Raw genomic sequence first — 19349 nt, forward strand, 5'->3', positions numbered from 1 at the left:
GCACTTGAGCTAGAAGACTTTGAGCACATCAAATGGGACTATCGGGAGGATCCATATTTTGGTAGTATTTGGGAGAAGTGTAAAGGTCGAACCAAGAATGGAGAGTATCAATTGTTTGATGGTTATCTCATGAGGGGTAGTCCATTGTGCCTTTCAAGTACGTCGATTAGAGAGAGAGTGATCTAAGAGTTACATGGAGGAATTTTGGGAGGACACTTTGGTAGGGACAAGACCTTTGAAGCCATGAGTCCCCGTTACTAGTAGCCGAAGATGAGGAGGGATGTGGCTTACCTTGTGGAGAGATTGCCAAACTTATAATGGGCATGCATCCAATGCGGGTTTACTCATGCCTTTGCCGGTACCGGAATCTATTTGGGAGGACCTCTCCCTAGAGGCTACCGAGGACTCAATATGGTGTGGATTCCATCTTTGTGGTTGTAGATCGGTTTTCCAAGATGGCTCATTACATCCCATGCTATAAGAAAAATGATGCCACGATAATAGCTAGGTTGTTTTTCCGAAAAGTGGTGAGGCTACATGGGATCCCAAAGAGCATAGTGTTGGATAGGGACACAAAGTTTGTTAGCCATTTTTGGCGTACCTTGTGGGCTATTCTTGGCACAACCTTGAAGTTTATCACTACCGCTCACCCGCAAATGGATGGGAAAACCAAATTAGCAACCGGACTTTGGGAAATCTATTGAGGAGTAAATGTCGGGACAAACCCAAGATGTGAGACTATGTGATAGCACAAGCCGAGTTTACCTTCAATTCTAACGTGAGGTCTACCACCGTGAAATCACCTTTTGAGGTTGTATACATAAAAACTCCAAACCATCCCCTTGATTTAGGAGACCTTTCGAAAGGAGAAAAGAAGAGTGTGGCTGCCCAACATCTGGCCAACGACTACCACCAAATACATCAAGAGGTGAGGCAAAGTATTGAAGAAAGGAATAGCAAGGTCAATGCTAGAGTAGATGAACACTGAAGGGATCTTCAATTTAAGGTAGGAGGTGAGATCATGGTATATCTAAGCAAAGAAAGGCTTGTAAGTGCTCCAAGTAGCAAGCTCAAACCGAGGAGGTACGGCCCGTACAAGGTCACCAAGAAAGTGAGTGCTAATGCCTATCATATCACCCTCTTCAATTGGCTCGGGAAGATGTCAAACTCATTCAATGTGCGAGATTTAAGCTTATGGAAACCGGATGGACATCTTGAGACTACAAGGAATGAGTTAGGGTCCAACTCCTTTGAAGAAGAGGTAAATGATGTAGACGTCTCCAACACAGACCCGACGAGAGGAGGTGAAACAACGAAAATGGCAGAATTGAAGTGACACGCCATGGAGAAGCAGAATCACACCCACACGCTGTAGGGGATAGGTGACTCGGCGTATGGGTCATTTTGTGTTGCCTTCTTCACCAAGCTGGAATCAGGGGAGACACAAACTGACATCTCTTTATTTACTGTTTTACCACTACACTATTTATTGTCTTGCCATTAGGCTTATTTCCCTTATTGCCATTTATATTATTTACCTCATTCTACCCCAATTCTCTTCTACTTAATTTGTAAGCCTATTGGGAGCATTTTAATATATTTACTTAACTTAAGAAGAGGTATATAAACTTCTTTATATGTTATAAATAACAACTTTTATGAAATTAAAATCTTTAGCTTTTTTATTCATTTTATTTGGAATTAACTGCTTCAAACATAGATTTGAAATCCTCATCTTGATTTCCATCCGGATCAGAATGAAAAGAAAAACAAAAGAGAAAATGAGCCTACAACTAAGATACCCTTTCTGTACATAACCGACACTACAATTGCTAGTTTAGGTTTTTTTTTTTTTTTTGGTTAGACAAAGAAGGCAAGAAGCCCAGAAGAACCACGGGAGAAACAGAACCCAAGAACAAATTACATCCTTACAACTGTACTACGGACAGAACCCCTGTGATCATCTGAGAGGATTTCCTGGAGGCCTGCAAGAGGCGCACCAAACTCATGGTGACCCAAAGAACAAGAACCTACGAAGTTCGCCAACCAGTCAGCCGCTCTATTCCCTTCCCTAAACACATGGACAAACCGAATATCCCAATCCCTGTCACGAAGAGAGATACATCTATAAATAAGCCAGGAGAACGAATGATGAATTGCAACCATGTCCGTCATGAAGTGCAGCACCACTTTGGAGTCGATCTCAATCACCACCTTTTTAAGGCCCTTCTCCTAGGCTAAGAGTAGACCAAAGTAAAGGCCCCAAAGTTCAGCGACAGTAGAAGTACAGAAGCCAATATTCAGTCCAAACCCACCGCCCCAACATCCATTCATATCTCTTATAAGTCCCCCCACAGAGGCCATCCCCGGGTTACCTTTACAAGCCCCGTCAGTATTTAGCTTCCACCAACCTGCAACCGGAGGTTCCCAATGAATCCAAACCAATTTAGGCACCAGCATAGAACTGGCACACAACATCTCCTGAGCTTTCAAAAAATCATTGCAAAGTTTCAACACATTGTCAATATTAACAACCACAATCGAGTACCCTTTGAAAATAAAGTCATTGCGCCCTTTCCATAACCCCCAAACTGCAAAACCAAAAAATATTGACCAAGGAATATTCTTATAGACTAAGGAGCAGTTCAAGTTTTCCAAAAGCCAAGCATGAAGATCAACAATAAAGAAATTATGATAGAAGCTGTGAGGTATAACAGAACACCAAAAGCGATGAGCAACCGCACAGTCACGGAACAGATGTAGCAGATTCTCCGGGACAGGACAGCGAGGGCAAGAAGCATCCAAGGACAGATGACGTCTCACTCTATTCACGTTACAAAGAATCGCATTGTGAGAAGCTTGCCAAAAAAAAACATTTAATTTTCTCCGGGAGGTTAAGTTTCCAAATCACGCTCCAGATAGACCGAACAACAATCACTAATAGAGCTGTCCGGACAAATAGCAAAGGCAGCGATTCGGAGCATGTTAGATGCACTCACGAAATGTGAAAAGACCGACCAAAGCCACGAGTTATTCTCGTTGTCCCAATAATCAGAGACCGTAGCAGTCATCATCTCGTCAGGGAGAGGAATAATCGCAATAGAACTTAGATTAACGTTACCGCACCAGCAATCCTGCCAAAACAAGGTATCCCTGTCATTAAAAATGATTCGACCCACTCCTTTCTTTATCACACAGCTGCCCGCCATAATGCTTTTCCAAGCGGATGAATGGGAAGGATTCGCTTGGAACTTATTAAGGCCAACCCTCTAACCGCAGTATTTAGCATGAAGAACTTGAGCCCAGAGCGAGTCATTATCCACAAGGATTTTCCAACTAAGCTTTCCAATCATTGCTAAGTTGAAGCACCGCATACTCTTAATGCCAAGGCCTCCATTGGCTTTTCTCAAACCAGCAGTACCCCAATTTACAAGATGAATTCGACGTTGGCCACCTTGAGAGCCCCAAAGAAACCCCCGGTTACAAGCATCAATTTTGTTGCAAATACTTTTAGGGAGGAGAGTGGTCTGCATAAAGTAACTAGGAATAGCTGAGATTACCGATTTGACAAGGGTGAGGCGACCGACAAAGTTCAGACACTTTTTTTTCCACCCGGCAAGTTTAGAATGCACTCGATCAATCACGTGCTTGACAAGGGTGAGGCGACCGGCAAAGTTCAGACACTTTTCTGTGGAACGGGGAGCAACTTCAGGGATTCAATCCTTCTCGTGGCCTTAGACAGGGAGACCCCCTATCCCCTTACTTGTTTGTGCTCTGCCTCGAAAGGCTTAATCATCTTATTTCTGATGCGATCTGGGATAAGGCTTGGCACCCTATTGCTCTCTCCCGCGGAGGCCCTCTGTTATCTCACATCTTCTTCGCGGATGATATACTTCTTTTGGCTGAAGCTAATGTGAATCAAGCTCTCGTAATCAGAGATGTTCTTCATCGGTTTTGTGTCAGCTCGGGGCAAAAAATCAGTCCGCAAAAGTCAAGAGTCTTCTTTTCCTCTAATGTCTCAAATGTTACTAGCAGAGGCATTTGTGATATTCTCGAGTTCCCCCAAACTAAGGATCTGGGTATGTACTTGGGAATGCCCCTCCTCCACAAATAGGTTTATTTATTGTAACAGCTTTTATAGAGTTTTAAACGTTTTTGTAATAATTAGTGGGTGTACAACCCTCCTCCTCATCCTCTTTGACCTGTCACTAATTTTCCGTATGGAATTGGTGATGAGTGATGATGACATCACATATCAAACTATCAATGATAAAATAAATTTCTTCAAAAAAAAAAAAAAATCAATGATAAAATAATTAACAAATAAAAAAAGTTAAAATTGATTTGCAATTCTTAATTAGCAAATCAATTAGTGGATCAGTTCAAGATTATATTGGCATACAAAGTAGTAAGCTTTAAAAAAGAGAATAAAAGAATAAGATATACTAATATTAAATTGAATTGATGATTGAAATAGAGATTTGTGAAACAGCGGGAATGGTGGCTGGATATCTAATTCGTTTCCAGAAGTGAAAAATCCCTGAATCAGGACCACCACCTTTAGACTGTTATTTACTAGAGTCAATTTAAGACATCTTAATAAAACATAAATATTATGTTCCATATTATATACTAATTCTATATTAATTGTAACTACAATAAAAAATCTACATTTTTGGAAATTCTATTATTCATAATAGAATTGAAGATTAATATTTTTAAATTTGATTGTCCAACTTGCATACATATATTTGTGATTGATGAGTAATAAAATAACGCACATGTACATGAATTAGAAGACAATTTGATAAATTCCTCCGAGACTAATAACCATATGATTTGATTTATATCTTACCATTTTTCTTTAGAAAACATATCGCCATTGTGTGCTTCAAAGTTTTATCCACCTTCTTTGAAATATAAATATCATCTTTATATTTTCATAATCTAATTCTTACTTGTATTAACTTAAGTCCTATTTATTTTGTTTTGACAAAATTAGCTTACCTAGTTCAATAAAACACATAATTCCAATAACTCTGTATATGATAGTTCGATAATTGTAATTGCATATTATAGAGTAAAGTGTAGTATATTTATGGGAGGGATAAGGATTAAATAGGTTTAATTAGTAATAATAATAGAAAAAGGAGAATGTAGTAGTAAATAAGAAAGGAAGAAGAGGGCCCGTAATTCACATGTAAAGCGTTTGGGTAAGGCTCAAGAACACAACAACAAATGTTCCCAGTCACGTGCCTATTAAATGTTGCTTTGATAATGGACCCATTTTATTATTATCTTATCTATTAAATGTCTCAATTTAACCCCTAGAATTGAACTGAACAATTCTTGATAAAAGAAAAAGGATGAAATGGACTTGTCATGTACTATGTCTCTGCCTAAAAACATCAAGTTGCCAAAATCAGTATTATTATTTTTAAATTGTTTTTAGTACTATTCTATTCTGCTAGAGAGAGAGAGAGAGAAAGTTTGAAACTGGCACGGATCCTTCTTGTGCAATGAACAGTGAACCTCGAAGAGTGGTCCAGCTACAGACATGCCTTTCTCTTCTCTCCCAGCTCAGCTCACATCACCCATGCCATGGATTCACTTTCATTCTCGTTTCTAAACAGATTTCTATGCTACACACACTTGGATCATTATTACTCTGTCCCACTTCCATCTTTGAATCAACAAATCTTTGCTCACTCCTAAACAATTTCCACCGTTTATACAAATTTTAAATTTTATCTCATTTTCAACTCAACCCTAAATCTATAGCCCTATATTAAAACGCTAACTTGCATTTTGTTGTGCTCACAATTTACGGGGATAACTTGCCAATTTACCCATATACTTATTGGGGGTTTAGGCTTAACAATGCAATCTTTAAACTAACATTTACCAAATCAGTATATTTTCAATTCTCATTGATAGAGCGGTGGCCATTACACACGGAAAGAAACTCAAATTTTAAAATTGTACCGTCCTGTAAACATTAAGTTAGGACATTAAGTTTAAAATTGCAGTGCTTTGTATGTAAAAGCTAAATCCCGACTAAATTTGTACATTCTTTATCTCTAATTCATGGGTTGTGGTAGATGTGATATAAGTTATAACCACTTCTACTAACACCATTACACCAGCTTACAAAAACATCAAGCAAATTGTTATTAAATTTATTTTCTTTGTTTTCCAATGAAAATTAACTCGAGGTTACAGAAGCAAACTCTTAATAGAATGTAAAACCAGCAAGAACATAGACATATATAGGATATTAAGGTGGAAGGTTTATCTGTTTTTGTCCTGTCCATGGAGCTGTAGAAGCAATGAGTTAGTGACAACGAATATTGAGCTCAGCGCCATCAGTCCACCTGTTTAAAACCAAATACCAGATTTATAAAACATGCACTTTAATTTTTTTTAGATCAAGAAAACAACTATTATTGTAGGTCCACTTAGATTAGATGGTAAAGGAAGAATGATATGTTTTGATTTCTGCATTATTTGCCTTTTCTCTGTTCTTTAGGGTAGAGTAAATATTCAATTATGGAATGAATGAGAGATTTTTTTCTCACCTGACAGTGATGGAGTCATGGCAAAATCATATTGGGGAAGCAGTACTCCAGCAGCAACTGGGATGGCGACAACATTGTATGCCATAGCCCATGATAAATTTTGGTACACTTTGGCCATTGTAGCCCGTGCAAGTTCCACGGCATCTACAACCTGCCACGAATAAATCTCATTTTTCATCATTTCAGGTCCTACTTCATTTTTTTTTTCTTAATCAATAATGACGCGCTCTTGTCATCAAGTGGATATCATTCAAATTCCTCAATCATCAATGACTTCAAAACCTACTGGTTTCTCATTCTAGCTTCTGCTCAGATTGATGCTTTCAAAATGATTCATTCAAACAACAAAATGGATGTAAGGTTAGGCAGCAAAAAATCATTCCTACAAGGTTGTTTCCTAGGCGATCCAAGATTATCAATTCAAGGAAATGGGATGATGGTTTCCCATGGTAAAGTAACTAGTTTGAGGAGTTTTTTCATGGGTTAGAGGATCAATGCAATAACTATATTTTTCTAAACTCCAAATTAGGATCAATATATTACATATATAAATGTTAAGAGTAAATGATATGTAGTTCCTACCTAGGGTTCTGGCATGATAACTGATTATTTATTTTTGTCTTCCGAAACTATCCTTGACCAATTATGTTATTTCTCAAATTGGCCATCTCACCTTATTATACTAGGATAGGTATTTCATGGACCACAAAGTAGTATTCATTTGGCTTTTAAACAATCCATTTTACCAAAGAATTGAAAATATGTAAAAGCATAATTTCCATGCAACCACAGTACAACTAATTATACTGGTGAACAAATGAGATGCGTTTAAGGGCTACCTAGAGATTTGAGATTCATCCCCCCAAACCCCCCACACATACAAAATAAATAAATAAATAAAATACAAGGGAGAGAGACTATGAGAAGAAATGAAATCATACTGAAAGCCTATTGCAGAGAAGTATAATCATCTCATTTCAAGTGATACCAGAGCTGTCTATTAATCTATTTTATGTTTTTAACTTACAATTTAGTTGTTCTTCTTGCTCGATGGATAATCATAGATATTATTTATTTCAAAAATTTATTTTAGTCCATAAATTTGATGGCTGCTTCATTTTGATTCTGTGTTGTTGAATAGTTTTATTATTTTAGCTAATTTGTATCAAGTGTTAACTCAGATTAGGATGTAATTACATAATAATAATATTAATTAAGAAAATAAAAATGGGGAAGAGACTATGGAAGAAATGAAATCATACTTGTGAAAGTCTATTTCCAAGAAGTATGATAGATGCTACATCAGATGCAGCATTTTCTTGAGCTTCATGCTGCAGGGCAATCCCGACATCAGCGAGAGCCAAAGAAGGTGCATCGTTTATCCCATCACCTACCTTCAGAAAACTAGTACATCAGCTTAGAAATTTCCACCTAAGCTATAGTAGCGCAGTTAAAAATAAAATTGCAAAACAGCTATAGTAGATGCACAATTCCACCCTAATACAGTAATAAGCATTCAGTGACAAGATTGTCATGGTAGCAAATCTGGACTAAAAATATTAAGAGCTAAATGATTCCTCCAAATCATCTCCATTAACAATTGATAGAAAACATTTTCTACCATCTAAAGATCAGATGTGTTCCCCCAATGTTTTCCTAGTAAAAGTAAAACCAAGGGACTAAATACAAATATGATAAATTAGGATTACCATGGCAACACGATTCCCTGCAGCCTGGAGAGTTGATATGACACCAGATTTCTGCTGTGGAGCCAATGATGCATTGATGAATTTACTTTCTATTCCAACCCTGTTTGCAATGTTTGCAACTGCCTCTTCCCTGTCTCCGGATATGATTATTGTATTAATGCCCTTCATCTGGAGCCTATGAACACAAGCACATGAGGAACGTGTAAAAAACAAAATCATGTACTTAGGTAGCATGTAAAAGGCAAGTGCAAAACCAAGATGACAGTAATAGAGATTGAAGAAATGGATTATTTTCCTGCCAATTTCCTGACTTGTATTTACTCACACTGTTCTTATCATCTAAAGTTCCTTTTTTTTTTTTTTGTTCAAGAGAAACAGTACAACTCTTTAACAAGGATATCACTTGAGACCTCAAATGATAAACATATTCTCAATGTTACTTTGGTTTTGGGATAAGCAGAATAAAGGGCGGCCCGGTGCATTACGCGTCCCCGCTAAGCGAGGGTCCGGGGAGGGGTCCCACACCACAAGGGTGTACTGGGGGCAAGCCTTCCCTTGCCATTTTTTTGGCAAGAGGCCGCTCCTAAGACTCGAACCCGTGACCTTCAGTCACACGATAATAATTTCTCAAACTCCTGTGTAAACATCACGTGCATGAGAAGTGATCCTTCTTTAGGCATAGCCGCACAGTTGATCTATAGACTTCTTTTTCCTCACTGATCAAAGAAAGACAAATTTCGATAAGAACACCTCACTAGAAGTGATGTCAATTCTGCACTAACCCCTGCAGGGATATGAAACTGATTTCTGCCAATCACAGATTATAGACCATATCTAAAATAAAGCGATATAAATAGAGAATTTATGCAAGTCAACATTATAACAACCTGACATTAAGGAAAGAGTAATATCAAGTGCAATTGGATATATCATTTTATTATTACTAAACTTTAAGGAACTGCTTCCGAATTTTATTGACATAGATGTGCCAGGAAAGTTCAAAAAAACATTCTCTTATTGGAGAAATATTTTTTTTTTTTTTACTCTCTTTTGTTTTTGAGATATAAAAATGCCCTCAGGGCCAGATGTGAAAATCAGTCCAGCACTATCCAACTCACAACTTAAATCCAGAAGCTTGGTCTAAATGTCCAAAGAAGTAATAACATCAATGGATGAAAATGCTTATAACTCGCAAATACCAAATATTTGCATATTGTTAATGGAAGAGCAAATTACCTACTCACAGTTGATTCAGCATCATGGCGCAAACTGTCAGTTACTGCAATGGCACCAATGATCCCTTCCCCTTCTCGTCCAACATATACAACAGTTTTTGAATATTTTGATGATAAAATATTTTTTGAGGATTCATATGCTACTGCAGTCTCCAGCTTCCATATATTTGCTAGGTCTGTCCTTCTCTGAAATCGTTCATTAACCCAATCTAAAGAACCAACAGCAACCAAACGCCCGTCTACTTCGGCTAACGCTCCAAAACCCGGTTCTGTCAGTTGCCCTCTTGTTTCTGGAATACTCAATTTCAAGGATTCTGCTTCAGTTACAATAGCCTTTGCGATTGGATGCAATGCAGTTTTCTCTACTGCAGCAGCAATTTGAATAATTGCTGATTCTTTATAAGCAATTGAAGCCACGGCACAAACAGTAGGTTTTCCTTCAGTAAGGGTACCAGTCTGAAGAATGAAATAGTGGCCAGAAATGGTATATCAAGTTCTTATTAATTAGCAGTACAGTTTCTATACTTATTTTAAATTTCAAACTGAAATTAAATTTCAAGTTAGAGTGCAAGTGCTTGAATGGTCGACTGTGCGAGAGAGACCATATTGCATGATTACCTTGTCTAAAGCAATGTAATTAATGCTTGCTAAGCGTTCCAATACGTCTCCTCCTCTTATAAGAAGTCCTTGCTTAGCCCCTGAAATAAACAGAAAAGTCTAGGGCATGAGTAAACAGTGACCATTGAATGCAAGACAACAAGCAGGGACATTCTTGCATATGCTTGTAAAGCCTAAGAACAATGTTTCCAACCAAAAGATGTGTATATGTATTTGAAAGCCCTGCAAGCACTTTAAGCTAGAATTTGGGCACTCGTTAAGATATTTTAGTTCCAGTTTCATTTATAATTGATTTACTAAAAAAGCGTTTTTCTGTGTATGCTCGTGAAAAAAACAGTTGGGAATTTGTTTACAGTGTTTTAAGATTTGCATATTAGTATCAATTGGTACACTTGTAGCAAATGCAGATGGGAGGTCTTAAGATTCAAACTCAGCCTCCTCAAAAATCCTCTCTACAAAGAGAGGGAGAGAAAGATGTTTTGAAAATTATATTTCCAAAATTGACAATGCACCTTGAGTTGTTTCCAATTGCAGCTGAAACAATTTCCCTAAACACACCCCATATTGCAATAGTCTTGATATTGAACATAACAACAGTGAGAAATCGGAAAGAATGAAAATAAAACTGTGTTAAAATGGTAAAGTTCATAATTTATAAATGATAATTCCAGTACCCAAGAACAGTTCTCAGTCATACTACCACAAACCCATCCTTGGATACTCCATGTATCACCGGCAGTTAATTGTGGTATGATGTAAGCTTATTGTGCAGAGTATTTAGCTTAAAAATATTGACAAAGTTAGACACTATACCCAGTGAAGTTCCAACCAGAATTGCTGTGGGTGTGGCAAGGCCCAGTGCACAGGGGCACGAAACTACCTGGACCAAGAAAATTAATGTCACCAGCTAGAATATATAGATTGTACAATTTATCTTCTTGTCCCCTCTAAACCACCATATGAAGGATCATCAATATATTAAATGGCTCTGTGCAATATTAGAGGAAGTAGCCATGCCATATTTAGATAATGGCCTGGCACTGAGAATACCAGCTAATAAAAGCCATTCAGTCCGACAAGATTATAAAGTAAAATCAGTCCTAGCTACAGGCCATCCTTGACTGGCCGAAGATTGTGTATTTCTGGACAGCATCCATAACTTGGCATCTTCTAACCATCTTCAATACACATGCAATTTCCATCTCCAGCACAATCCAATTAATATATATATATATTCAAAACACCGCCACTCAACAATTTATGGAGGCTATAAATGTTTGCAGACCATACAAGCATAAGCTTCAGCTACATCTTTAAACTACTTATGTGAACCATTGAAAATAATATTGAGAAGCACTGCCAAATGGCAATCGTTGCATTAGCTATAGATCATAAAACTTTCTAGTTTCTCAGTATTAAGAAACTAATCAACAATAGCACAGATGTGAATATACGCACTAAAAGGTACCTTTAAATCTAGTTCTCAAAAGTCAATAATCCCTCAACACAGTCAGATTATCTCATTTGCAAAAGTCAATTATTCATCAATATAGTCTCTGTCTAATTAAGACAGTTCTTAAAATCTCATATACAAAAGTCAATTATCCATCAAAACATACTAATCAAGCCTGTTCTTTTATTTGTGGAAGCCAACAAAAATACTAATAATAAAATAAACGAGCATGTATAATATTGAAGAATTGGAAATCAGTAATGCATCATTGTAATATTTGAAGAATAAATCTCTAGCAAGTAAATCAACTATCACTAACCAAGACATCCACAGAAAGTTTCAAGCTCAAAAGCAAAGCATCTCCATCAGGACCGGCCATATCATTTAGCAAAACATCTGGAAAGACATGCGAGCCAATGTAGTACCTGCATTGGAATTGAAAAAACGAAGTAAGGAGAATAAATCAACAAATTTAATAACTGCAAACAAATACTTTTTTTAGAAAATAACCATCTATCATCTAACTTAGAGATAGGAAGTTCTTTTACCACTAATAAGCATTAAAATTGATAATCTGCTTCAAGTTAAAGCTAGCACCAAGAAAGGGATACAATAAAGGGGAGTTATTTAAATCTATAAGAGACTCAGTGGCCAAAATAGGAAAAGAATTATGCTCCGGCAAACACAAAAAGGCTAAAGAGATTTCAAACAGCCGAGTCCCAAGAAGGAGACGGCTTTCCTCAGATGTGACACCACTGAATTTCCTAGATTTTATTAGTGAGCAAATATAGAGTTATTTCATCCATCATTTGTGAGAAATATTCATTCCAATCTTTTATTTGTGAGAAAGATGGTAATATCAATCCAAAAGTCTACACCATTAGGTGGTGGTTCCTGAAACATCACTTAATCTTCATTACTTTCATAATTATTGCCACACATGAGAATAAGGTGCAGAGCTGATAGTACTGATGCCAACCCAAAAGTTCAAAGTTTTATATGATGAGATTCAAATATCCTACACATCCTTCATTTGTTTAATATTTATATGATGTGATTTCTTTACTCTTAACATGTTGACTCTGATTCACTGTCATCAAGTTTGTCATATGATCCCTAGAGAAAATTTCATAGAGTAAAATTTCAAATTTTCTTTCAATCTAGTCATAAAGTCCCATTAATATGAGATCCACTTGAATAACAATTGACAATACATGATATGAAACAATCCCGTACCAAAAAGCAAATGTTGCTGCTGATATAGTCATAACACTATATACAAATGGCCCAGCTATTGAATCTGCAAGTCTTTGTATGGGTGCTTCTCGGCCTTGAGCATCCTCAACCTGGAGATTACACCATAAGCTATAATACATAGTATAGAATATTAAGAAATGGATTATGTTCCGAACTTGCAAATTTTACATAGTGGTAAACCCTTGAGAAATTCTTCTCCCTATCAAATTATTTTCATATATTACAGCCTATAACAATGCCTTCAGGGCAGACCAGCTTAGCTATTTAACTTTGAATTTTAGTCCCAAATAAACGCTAAATAAATAACTTCCGTCTGAAACTACATAATCTATTTTATGCATGCAACTTGAAGCTTTTGGTAATGTTAAGGTGATACTTATACATCATTTGCTGATGCTAAAAAATCAAATGCTATGTTCACGAATTTGAAAGAAATGTTGAGACATTCTTGTTATATCCAAAAATACCTTTCAAAATAGAAATATGTTTTTAACTTATAAAGGAGAACTTTTAGTCTGGTGAAGGCACCAAACTTCAATATAAATTGTGCTATTAGTAACTGTTATAAGATGTTTGAGAATATCTATTCTACTCCATACATCTAAAAATGCATTTTTTGGATTTGAATTATCCTTAAAAAAATTATCACAAAAACTCTAAGATAATACAGTGTATTAACACTTACAGTACATTTTGCAAAATGTTCATGAATCAAAGAAAATCTGCATTGAAGTGTATATATACATGAATACAGTACACATAATACTTTACTAGAAATTAATATATAATGCTTTTGACACAGACTTCAATCAAATAAAATGTGATTATTCATAACCCGAAAAAGGCAAGTACTTAGTCATATAATAATTTTATCTCAGATTGAAATACTATAACAAAAGAATCATATGAAATTTGAGATGGCTGCTAACTTCACCTACAAAATGTCAATTCCGTTCCCTTTCTTTCCCTTTCATGATATTGCAAATTCACATATATGTACTTGCAACATGCAGAATGCACTTATCAATAGAAATTCCAGGATCACTAAATTTTGTTTATGAATAGAGCATGCCGTTGATTGTGATAAAGTGAAACAAAAAAAGAAGTTATAAACTATTGTTCCCTATGCCTCAGATGCATCTTATGGGCCGAGAAAGTGAGAAAAAATAATAAAGAATTACTAACCATGCTAATAATCCTAGATATTGTTGAGTTGGAGCCAGTAGAAGAGGCTTCGATCTTTAAAGGACCATCCTGCAATAGTTTTTGAAAATTGGCTGCTGTTAAAACTGCAGAAAATCTGACATCTGATGGATCTTTTTATCTCGTGTGATTGTGAATTTAACCAGAACTAACATAATTATAAAAGAGCAACAACTACACTGCCATGATTCGCTCTGGTCCCCCACCTGACTGATGCAAGTTATATCAAGGAAGTGCATATACAGGTAGAGAAAGAGCCATTGCTTCTTATGGGTTAACAACTAGAAAAAAAAATGTTGAAATCTCAAGAATTACGATTATACCCAATTTATAGTTCCTGCTGAGACTTTGAGGCCTTCTTCCTTAAATACAGGAAGTGATTCCCCCGTAAGCATGGATTCATCTACAACACTTCTTCCAGCAAGAACTGTACCCTGTCCATAAAAAGAAAAAAAGAAAAAAAAAATCAGCTGAATTCAGAAATCAAACTATAGAAGTTCATCTGTAACTGGCTAACTGCAGGCTCAAAATATTGGTCATATTTTGCCCCTTTCCTCCTCTTATGATAAGCTGGCTTAATATATTAGCAAATATCATCAGATGGGTCCTTTTGGTTCTGAATAATAATATACATTCTTAAGCAATGAGTTCAGCATTTAAACTACCTTTTATTGAGTTTCATATTATTGCAGTCATTGTCTTACTTAACACCCATAAGATATTGAGTCAATAGTTGAACATCAGATCTTATCAAAATATTTAATTGGCACTAAATAAGTAAATAATTTGTAAAGCTTAATGTAATTAGTATTATGCAATAATACTAATTGCATTATAGCAATGATGGTCAGTAAAGATACCTGCTTAAGATAAAACACAAACGTATTCCAAAGCTATAAAATCATATGTTTGTACAAAATGAAGCCCTAAAAAGCCATGCACACATTGGTTTGCAAGCTCATTACCACATTTATATCTAGAGCTAAAACATGATAAAAGACATCAATCAATATTTCATTTAAGGCAGTGGAATACTTGACAAAAAGTCTGAAAATCTTACATCTATAGGAATAGTTTCTCCAGGAAGAACCAACACAGTGTCTCCAACTCGAACATCATCAGTTGGAACTTCAACAGAAATTGCTTCAGAGCAAAGAACAGTGTCAGCAGGAGAGTTGCTATCTGATGACGTGATAACAAGACGGGACTGAGTGGATACAAGTGACTGAAAAACACCCAACCAAGTAAATATGAACAGGTGGTAATTAACATTTCTTATATCATAATAAGATATGAAAGAGAAAATATTAATTTTAACCTTGATTAGAATATAGCTTGCAGATTAAAACACATACAGGATAATCAAAATGATTACTGATGACTCGTTATGGTTAAAAGATAACCATGGTAGAGAGGTAAAAATAAAAATAAAATAACCATAGATTATGCTTAGTTTTTATGAAACTACACCACTTGTTTCAAGAAGTTATGCTAAGACACCAGTGCTCAAACAAAAATATGGCAATGATTATCACATTTACGTGAGAAAAAATAGAAGTTCAAAGGAGTATCAAATGAACATAAATATTCTATTACAAAAACCATGTACCAGGATCAACCAAGTCAGAATTTGCAGAAAAGGACTGAAGTAAGCATTCCAGTCACTATCTTCAGTAAACGATATAAAGGGGTTCTACTTACAAGAAGTTCATTCATATCACTGGATGCGTTGATCCTTGCCTTCTCTTCAAGAGAACGTCCTAGAAGCACAAAACCAAGAAGCATGACCTGCACACTAAAAGATAAGAGGCATCCATGAGAAGTCTAAAACCCAAAACAAATCAAAACTATACAATGGCTTTTAATATACGCAGTAGAGTATTCCAATAAATGGCCGTCTAAACTAAGAGATAAAATGTGGGATTTTATGTCAAAAAATTAAAGTTTAGCCATATTAAGCAACAAGTCCCAGAGCTCAGTTAAAAACATCAACAACCATGTAAAGGTTAACCAAAAGTAAGCAAGTCACCGGTTCATCAAAGAAAGATGCATCCCATCCGAGCCCAGTGTTAAGAAGTGAGACCTGAAACGAGAGTAATCCAAGAGCCTAACCGTTTAGCAAATTTAAATTACACAGCAGGTTGTATAAAACTGATATCTCAATGCTTTGGTGACTATCTCACCGCACTGATGACAAATGCAGCGACTGATCCAAATCCCACAAGAGAATTCATATTTGGTGATCCCTTCTTTAAGGCCCTTATACCATCAAAAAGTAAGTCTGCAAAAGAATTTAATTTTGATCTTAAAGCATATAACAAAATGTATGTGGTTTTTGGGATTCGAAAGAATCTTATATCGAATTAACATTTGGAAGACAAAATATTGAAAGAAGAATAACCATAGCCATATAGCTAACATAAGAATATAATAAATCAAATCTTGTAAAAAAACAATGTGTCACATACTGATAAAGTACAAGCACGAGAAGTATATATCAGAAAGCAAATTTACAAATCACAAATTTACTGTGTCTCTAATCGCCATGTGAGATCACTGGGAACAGTAAGAAAACACGGATTGAATTTAAAGAAAGAAAGAAGTAGCACAATCTAACCTCTTCCTGGTCCCAACAGAGCTGCCAACGCTAAGCCACCCTTCACATACGAATTATGCAAAGCCTCCCAGAACGGGCCTAAACCGTTAACGATGCACATTGTCAAAGAGAGTGATGCAATCTCCATCAGAAGTTATGAAAAGGTGAAGCTATAAAATGACAATTGGCTATTACCATGAGCAACATGAAAGCCTAGAGAGTGCAAAATATGCGAAGCGTGCGAACCACAACATAAGGCCACCAAAGTCCACGCAAAAGCCACGCGATTCCTGCTCTTGATGAGCAACTCTTCTTTCTTCAGTACCATCTCTCGCCACTTCTTCACGTTCTCTGTGACTCCCAGTCCCGAAATCCTCCTCTTGGAATCGAATCCGCGATCAGTCAATCTCCGAGCAAGAGCATCCGCAATATCCGCCGAGATGTCGTTGGTAACAGCATTCGATTTCAACCTAACGGCAGCAGTCTCAGTCAACATGTTGACAACAACGGAATCAACACGGTCATCAGAAGAGAGCAAGGATTTGACTCGGGACACACAGCCGGCGCACATCATTCCTGTAACATCAAGAAGAATCGGGGAGTCCTTGAGGCTTGGCGGGGGTTGAAACGGCGAGTCTTGAAGTTCAGGTTTGATTTCAAGGGAATTGGAGATAGAGAGACGAGGAATAGAGCGAGGATTGAGGGGAAAACGGCGACGTTTGTAAAGGTGAGCATTGAAGTCAAAGCAGAGTCTGGTGGTGTAGCCGAAGGTGAAGTTGTGGTGAGGTGAGATGGAGAGGCGCAGTAGATCAGTGGTCATTTGAATGGGCAGAGAATTTTGTATTGAGAAAAGAAAGAGAGGGAGAGGAGATGATGAGATGACCGGTAAAGGAAGTAGAGGTGTTCGTTGAATATTTATCAAGTGATGGAGGAGAAAGGCGTGAGACAACCAACAATATCCTTTTCTTTCCTTTGGCGTTTTGGCGGCTAATGTAACCCACGTGTTGCACGGCAATAACGTTTAACTAACTGTTTTTTTTAAGTAAAAAATACAAAAATAAACTCTGTGGTTACATTTGTTTTCGATCGGTATTTTTATGGTTTAAAAATTTACAAACTGATACATAGAGGTTCGTTCCGTTAGCAAATACATGCCAAATTAACTAAAAGTAAAAAAGAAAACAATTAATTTTGTCCTTATATTTATTTATTTTATAAATTAACTCCCCTTATTAAAAACACGAAGTGAGAAATCTGAGATTTATGTTACCGTTCTCTTTAAGACACATTTCATCGCTATTGATGATCGTCTCTCAAAATACAATAAATTACGTAAGTGAACTCTTATCGTATATAGAAATCATCACCGAAATAGGACTACAAATAGAGTTTATAATTCGAACAAAACTTTCTTAGGTACTTTATATATTTTTATTTATATTGTAAGTGAATTTTGTTAAAAAAATTAAACATAAATTCGTTAACATATAATTCAACAAGACAAATATAACAAATTAACAACTTTTTTGTATTACACTGCTACTATTGGTTTTGAGAGCGAGAAAATGTGACAATTGAAATCTATGAATTTGTATATTGTGAAAATGTGAAATAATACTTTGAATGCTTCAAAATATAACTTTCTCATCATAACATACCACGTAATAAAAAGAAAATACATTTCCCATTCTATTACGCAAATATGTTTTAATGATATTCATTGTTTAGAAAGTTTATTCAACAGTAACAATTATAATAATAAGACTAATGCTAACTTGATTAGTGCCAATAATAAAGTATCGTGATATCTCGTCTAAACCATCTTATTAACAAGAGTTCCAGTATATTCAAGGTTTTCAAATCTCTTATTCGTTCTTGCATAATAAATTTACTTTTTAATTGATATTTAAGCTCCATTTGTCGAGAATCTAACAAATCTGTTTCATGTAATTCAGAAATTCAAAGTAACGATAAAAAAATTAGAGAATGAATCATTGGGTCAAGGCTAGTGCGAACACCCATTTTTTGACCCAATGACGGAAAACTATTGACTAGATACCTTGGAGCCTCATGGTGCGACTGGTGAAGAGATGATTGGTAGTTTGGCAAAAAAGAGTGCTTCCTTATATCAAGAAAATCGTATGATTTCAAGACTTAGGCTCGTATAAAGAGTTGGTCTAAGTGGCATCCCGAATTGAATGTGAGCGCAAGATGAAGAAAGAGTTAAGTCTTAGTAACCCAATATTAATAGGCAATGAGGGGGTAGCAATAAAAAAAAAAAGAACATATGAGAAATGATGAGAATTTGTCTATCACACTTGTTTGCTTATACTAACATGATTCAATCAAGATTGAAGGAGAATCATGTTTTCTTTTGCAATACTATAAAGGTTAGTAGGCATGCGTCTCAGAATAGCAGTTTGTTGTCAGATTCTTCAAACGAGGAATATCAGGAAAATGAGGTTAGGGAAAGAAAGTCACTCGCAATAAACAATATTACCAGATCAGGTAAGGTATTCCAATCAGAAGTAGTTGATAAGGAACCCAAGGTTGCCAAAGAAAAAGGGTAAGAGTAGCCAAAACCAAACCTAAATTGGATAATATGGAGAAGCAGATGGATACATCCTTGTTTCAGATGTCTGTGTGAGAATCGCTCATGTCTTCAAAAGAGCATAGAAATGAAATAAGTAAAGATTTGTA

General features: G+C 36.1%; 1 protein-coding gene across 2 annotated transcripts; it reads right to left on the bottom strand.

Moving 5' to 3' along the window:
- Positions 1-6158: 6158 nt before the first annotated feature.
- On the bottom strand, positions 6159-17573 carry LOC136203704 (copper-transporting ATPase PAA2, chloroplastic). Of its 2 annotated transcripts, XM_065994914.1 has the most exons (17): positions 16845-17567; positions 16671-16748; positions 16237-16334; positions 16083-16136; positions 15755-15841; positions 15114-15278; positions 14377-14487; positions 14036-14104; positions 12830-12939; positions 11913-12018; positions 10954-11020; positions 10141-10220; positions 9524-9978; positions 8288-8462; positions 7841-7972; positions 6579-6729; positions 6159-6374 (listed from the first exon to the last, which is right to left on the bottom strand). In XM_065994914.1, the coding sequence occupies exons 1-17, from the start codon at positions 17467-17469 to the stop codon at positions 6292-6294; spliced, it is 2646 nt and encodes an 881-aa protein (XP_065850986.1). In that variant the 5' UTR covers positions 17470-17567; the 3' UTR covers positions 6159-6291. The 2 variants fall into 2 exon arrangements, with proteins under 2 accessions (XP_065850986.1, XP_065850987.1); XM_065994915.1 differs by lacking the exons at positions 6159-6374; positions 6579-6729; positions 7841-7972; positions 8288-8462 and adding an exon at positions 8613-9003 and having other exon boundaries at positions 16845-17573.
- Between the last annotated feature and the right edge of the window lie 1776 nt (positions 17574-19349).

The sequence above is a fragment of the Euphorbia lathyris genome, chromosome 8 (genome assembly GCF_963576675.1).
Source record: "Euphorbia lathyris chromosome 8, ddEupLath1.1, whole genome shotgun sequence".
In the NCBI taxonomy this organism is placed as follows: domain Eukaryota; kingdom Viridiplantae; phylum Streptophyta; class Magnoliopsida; order Malpighiales; family Euphorbiaceae; genus Euphorbia; species Euphorbia lathyris.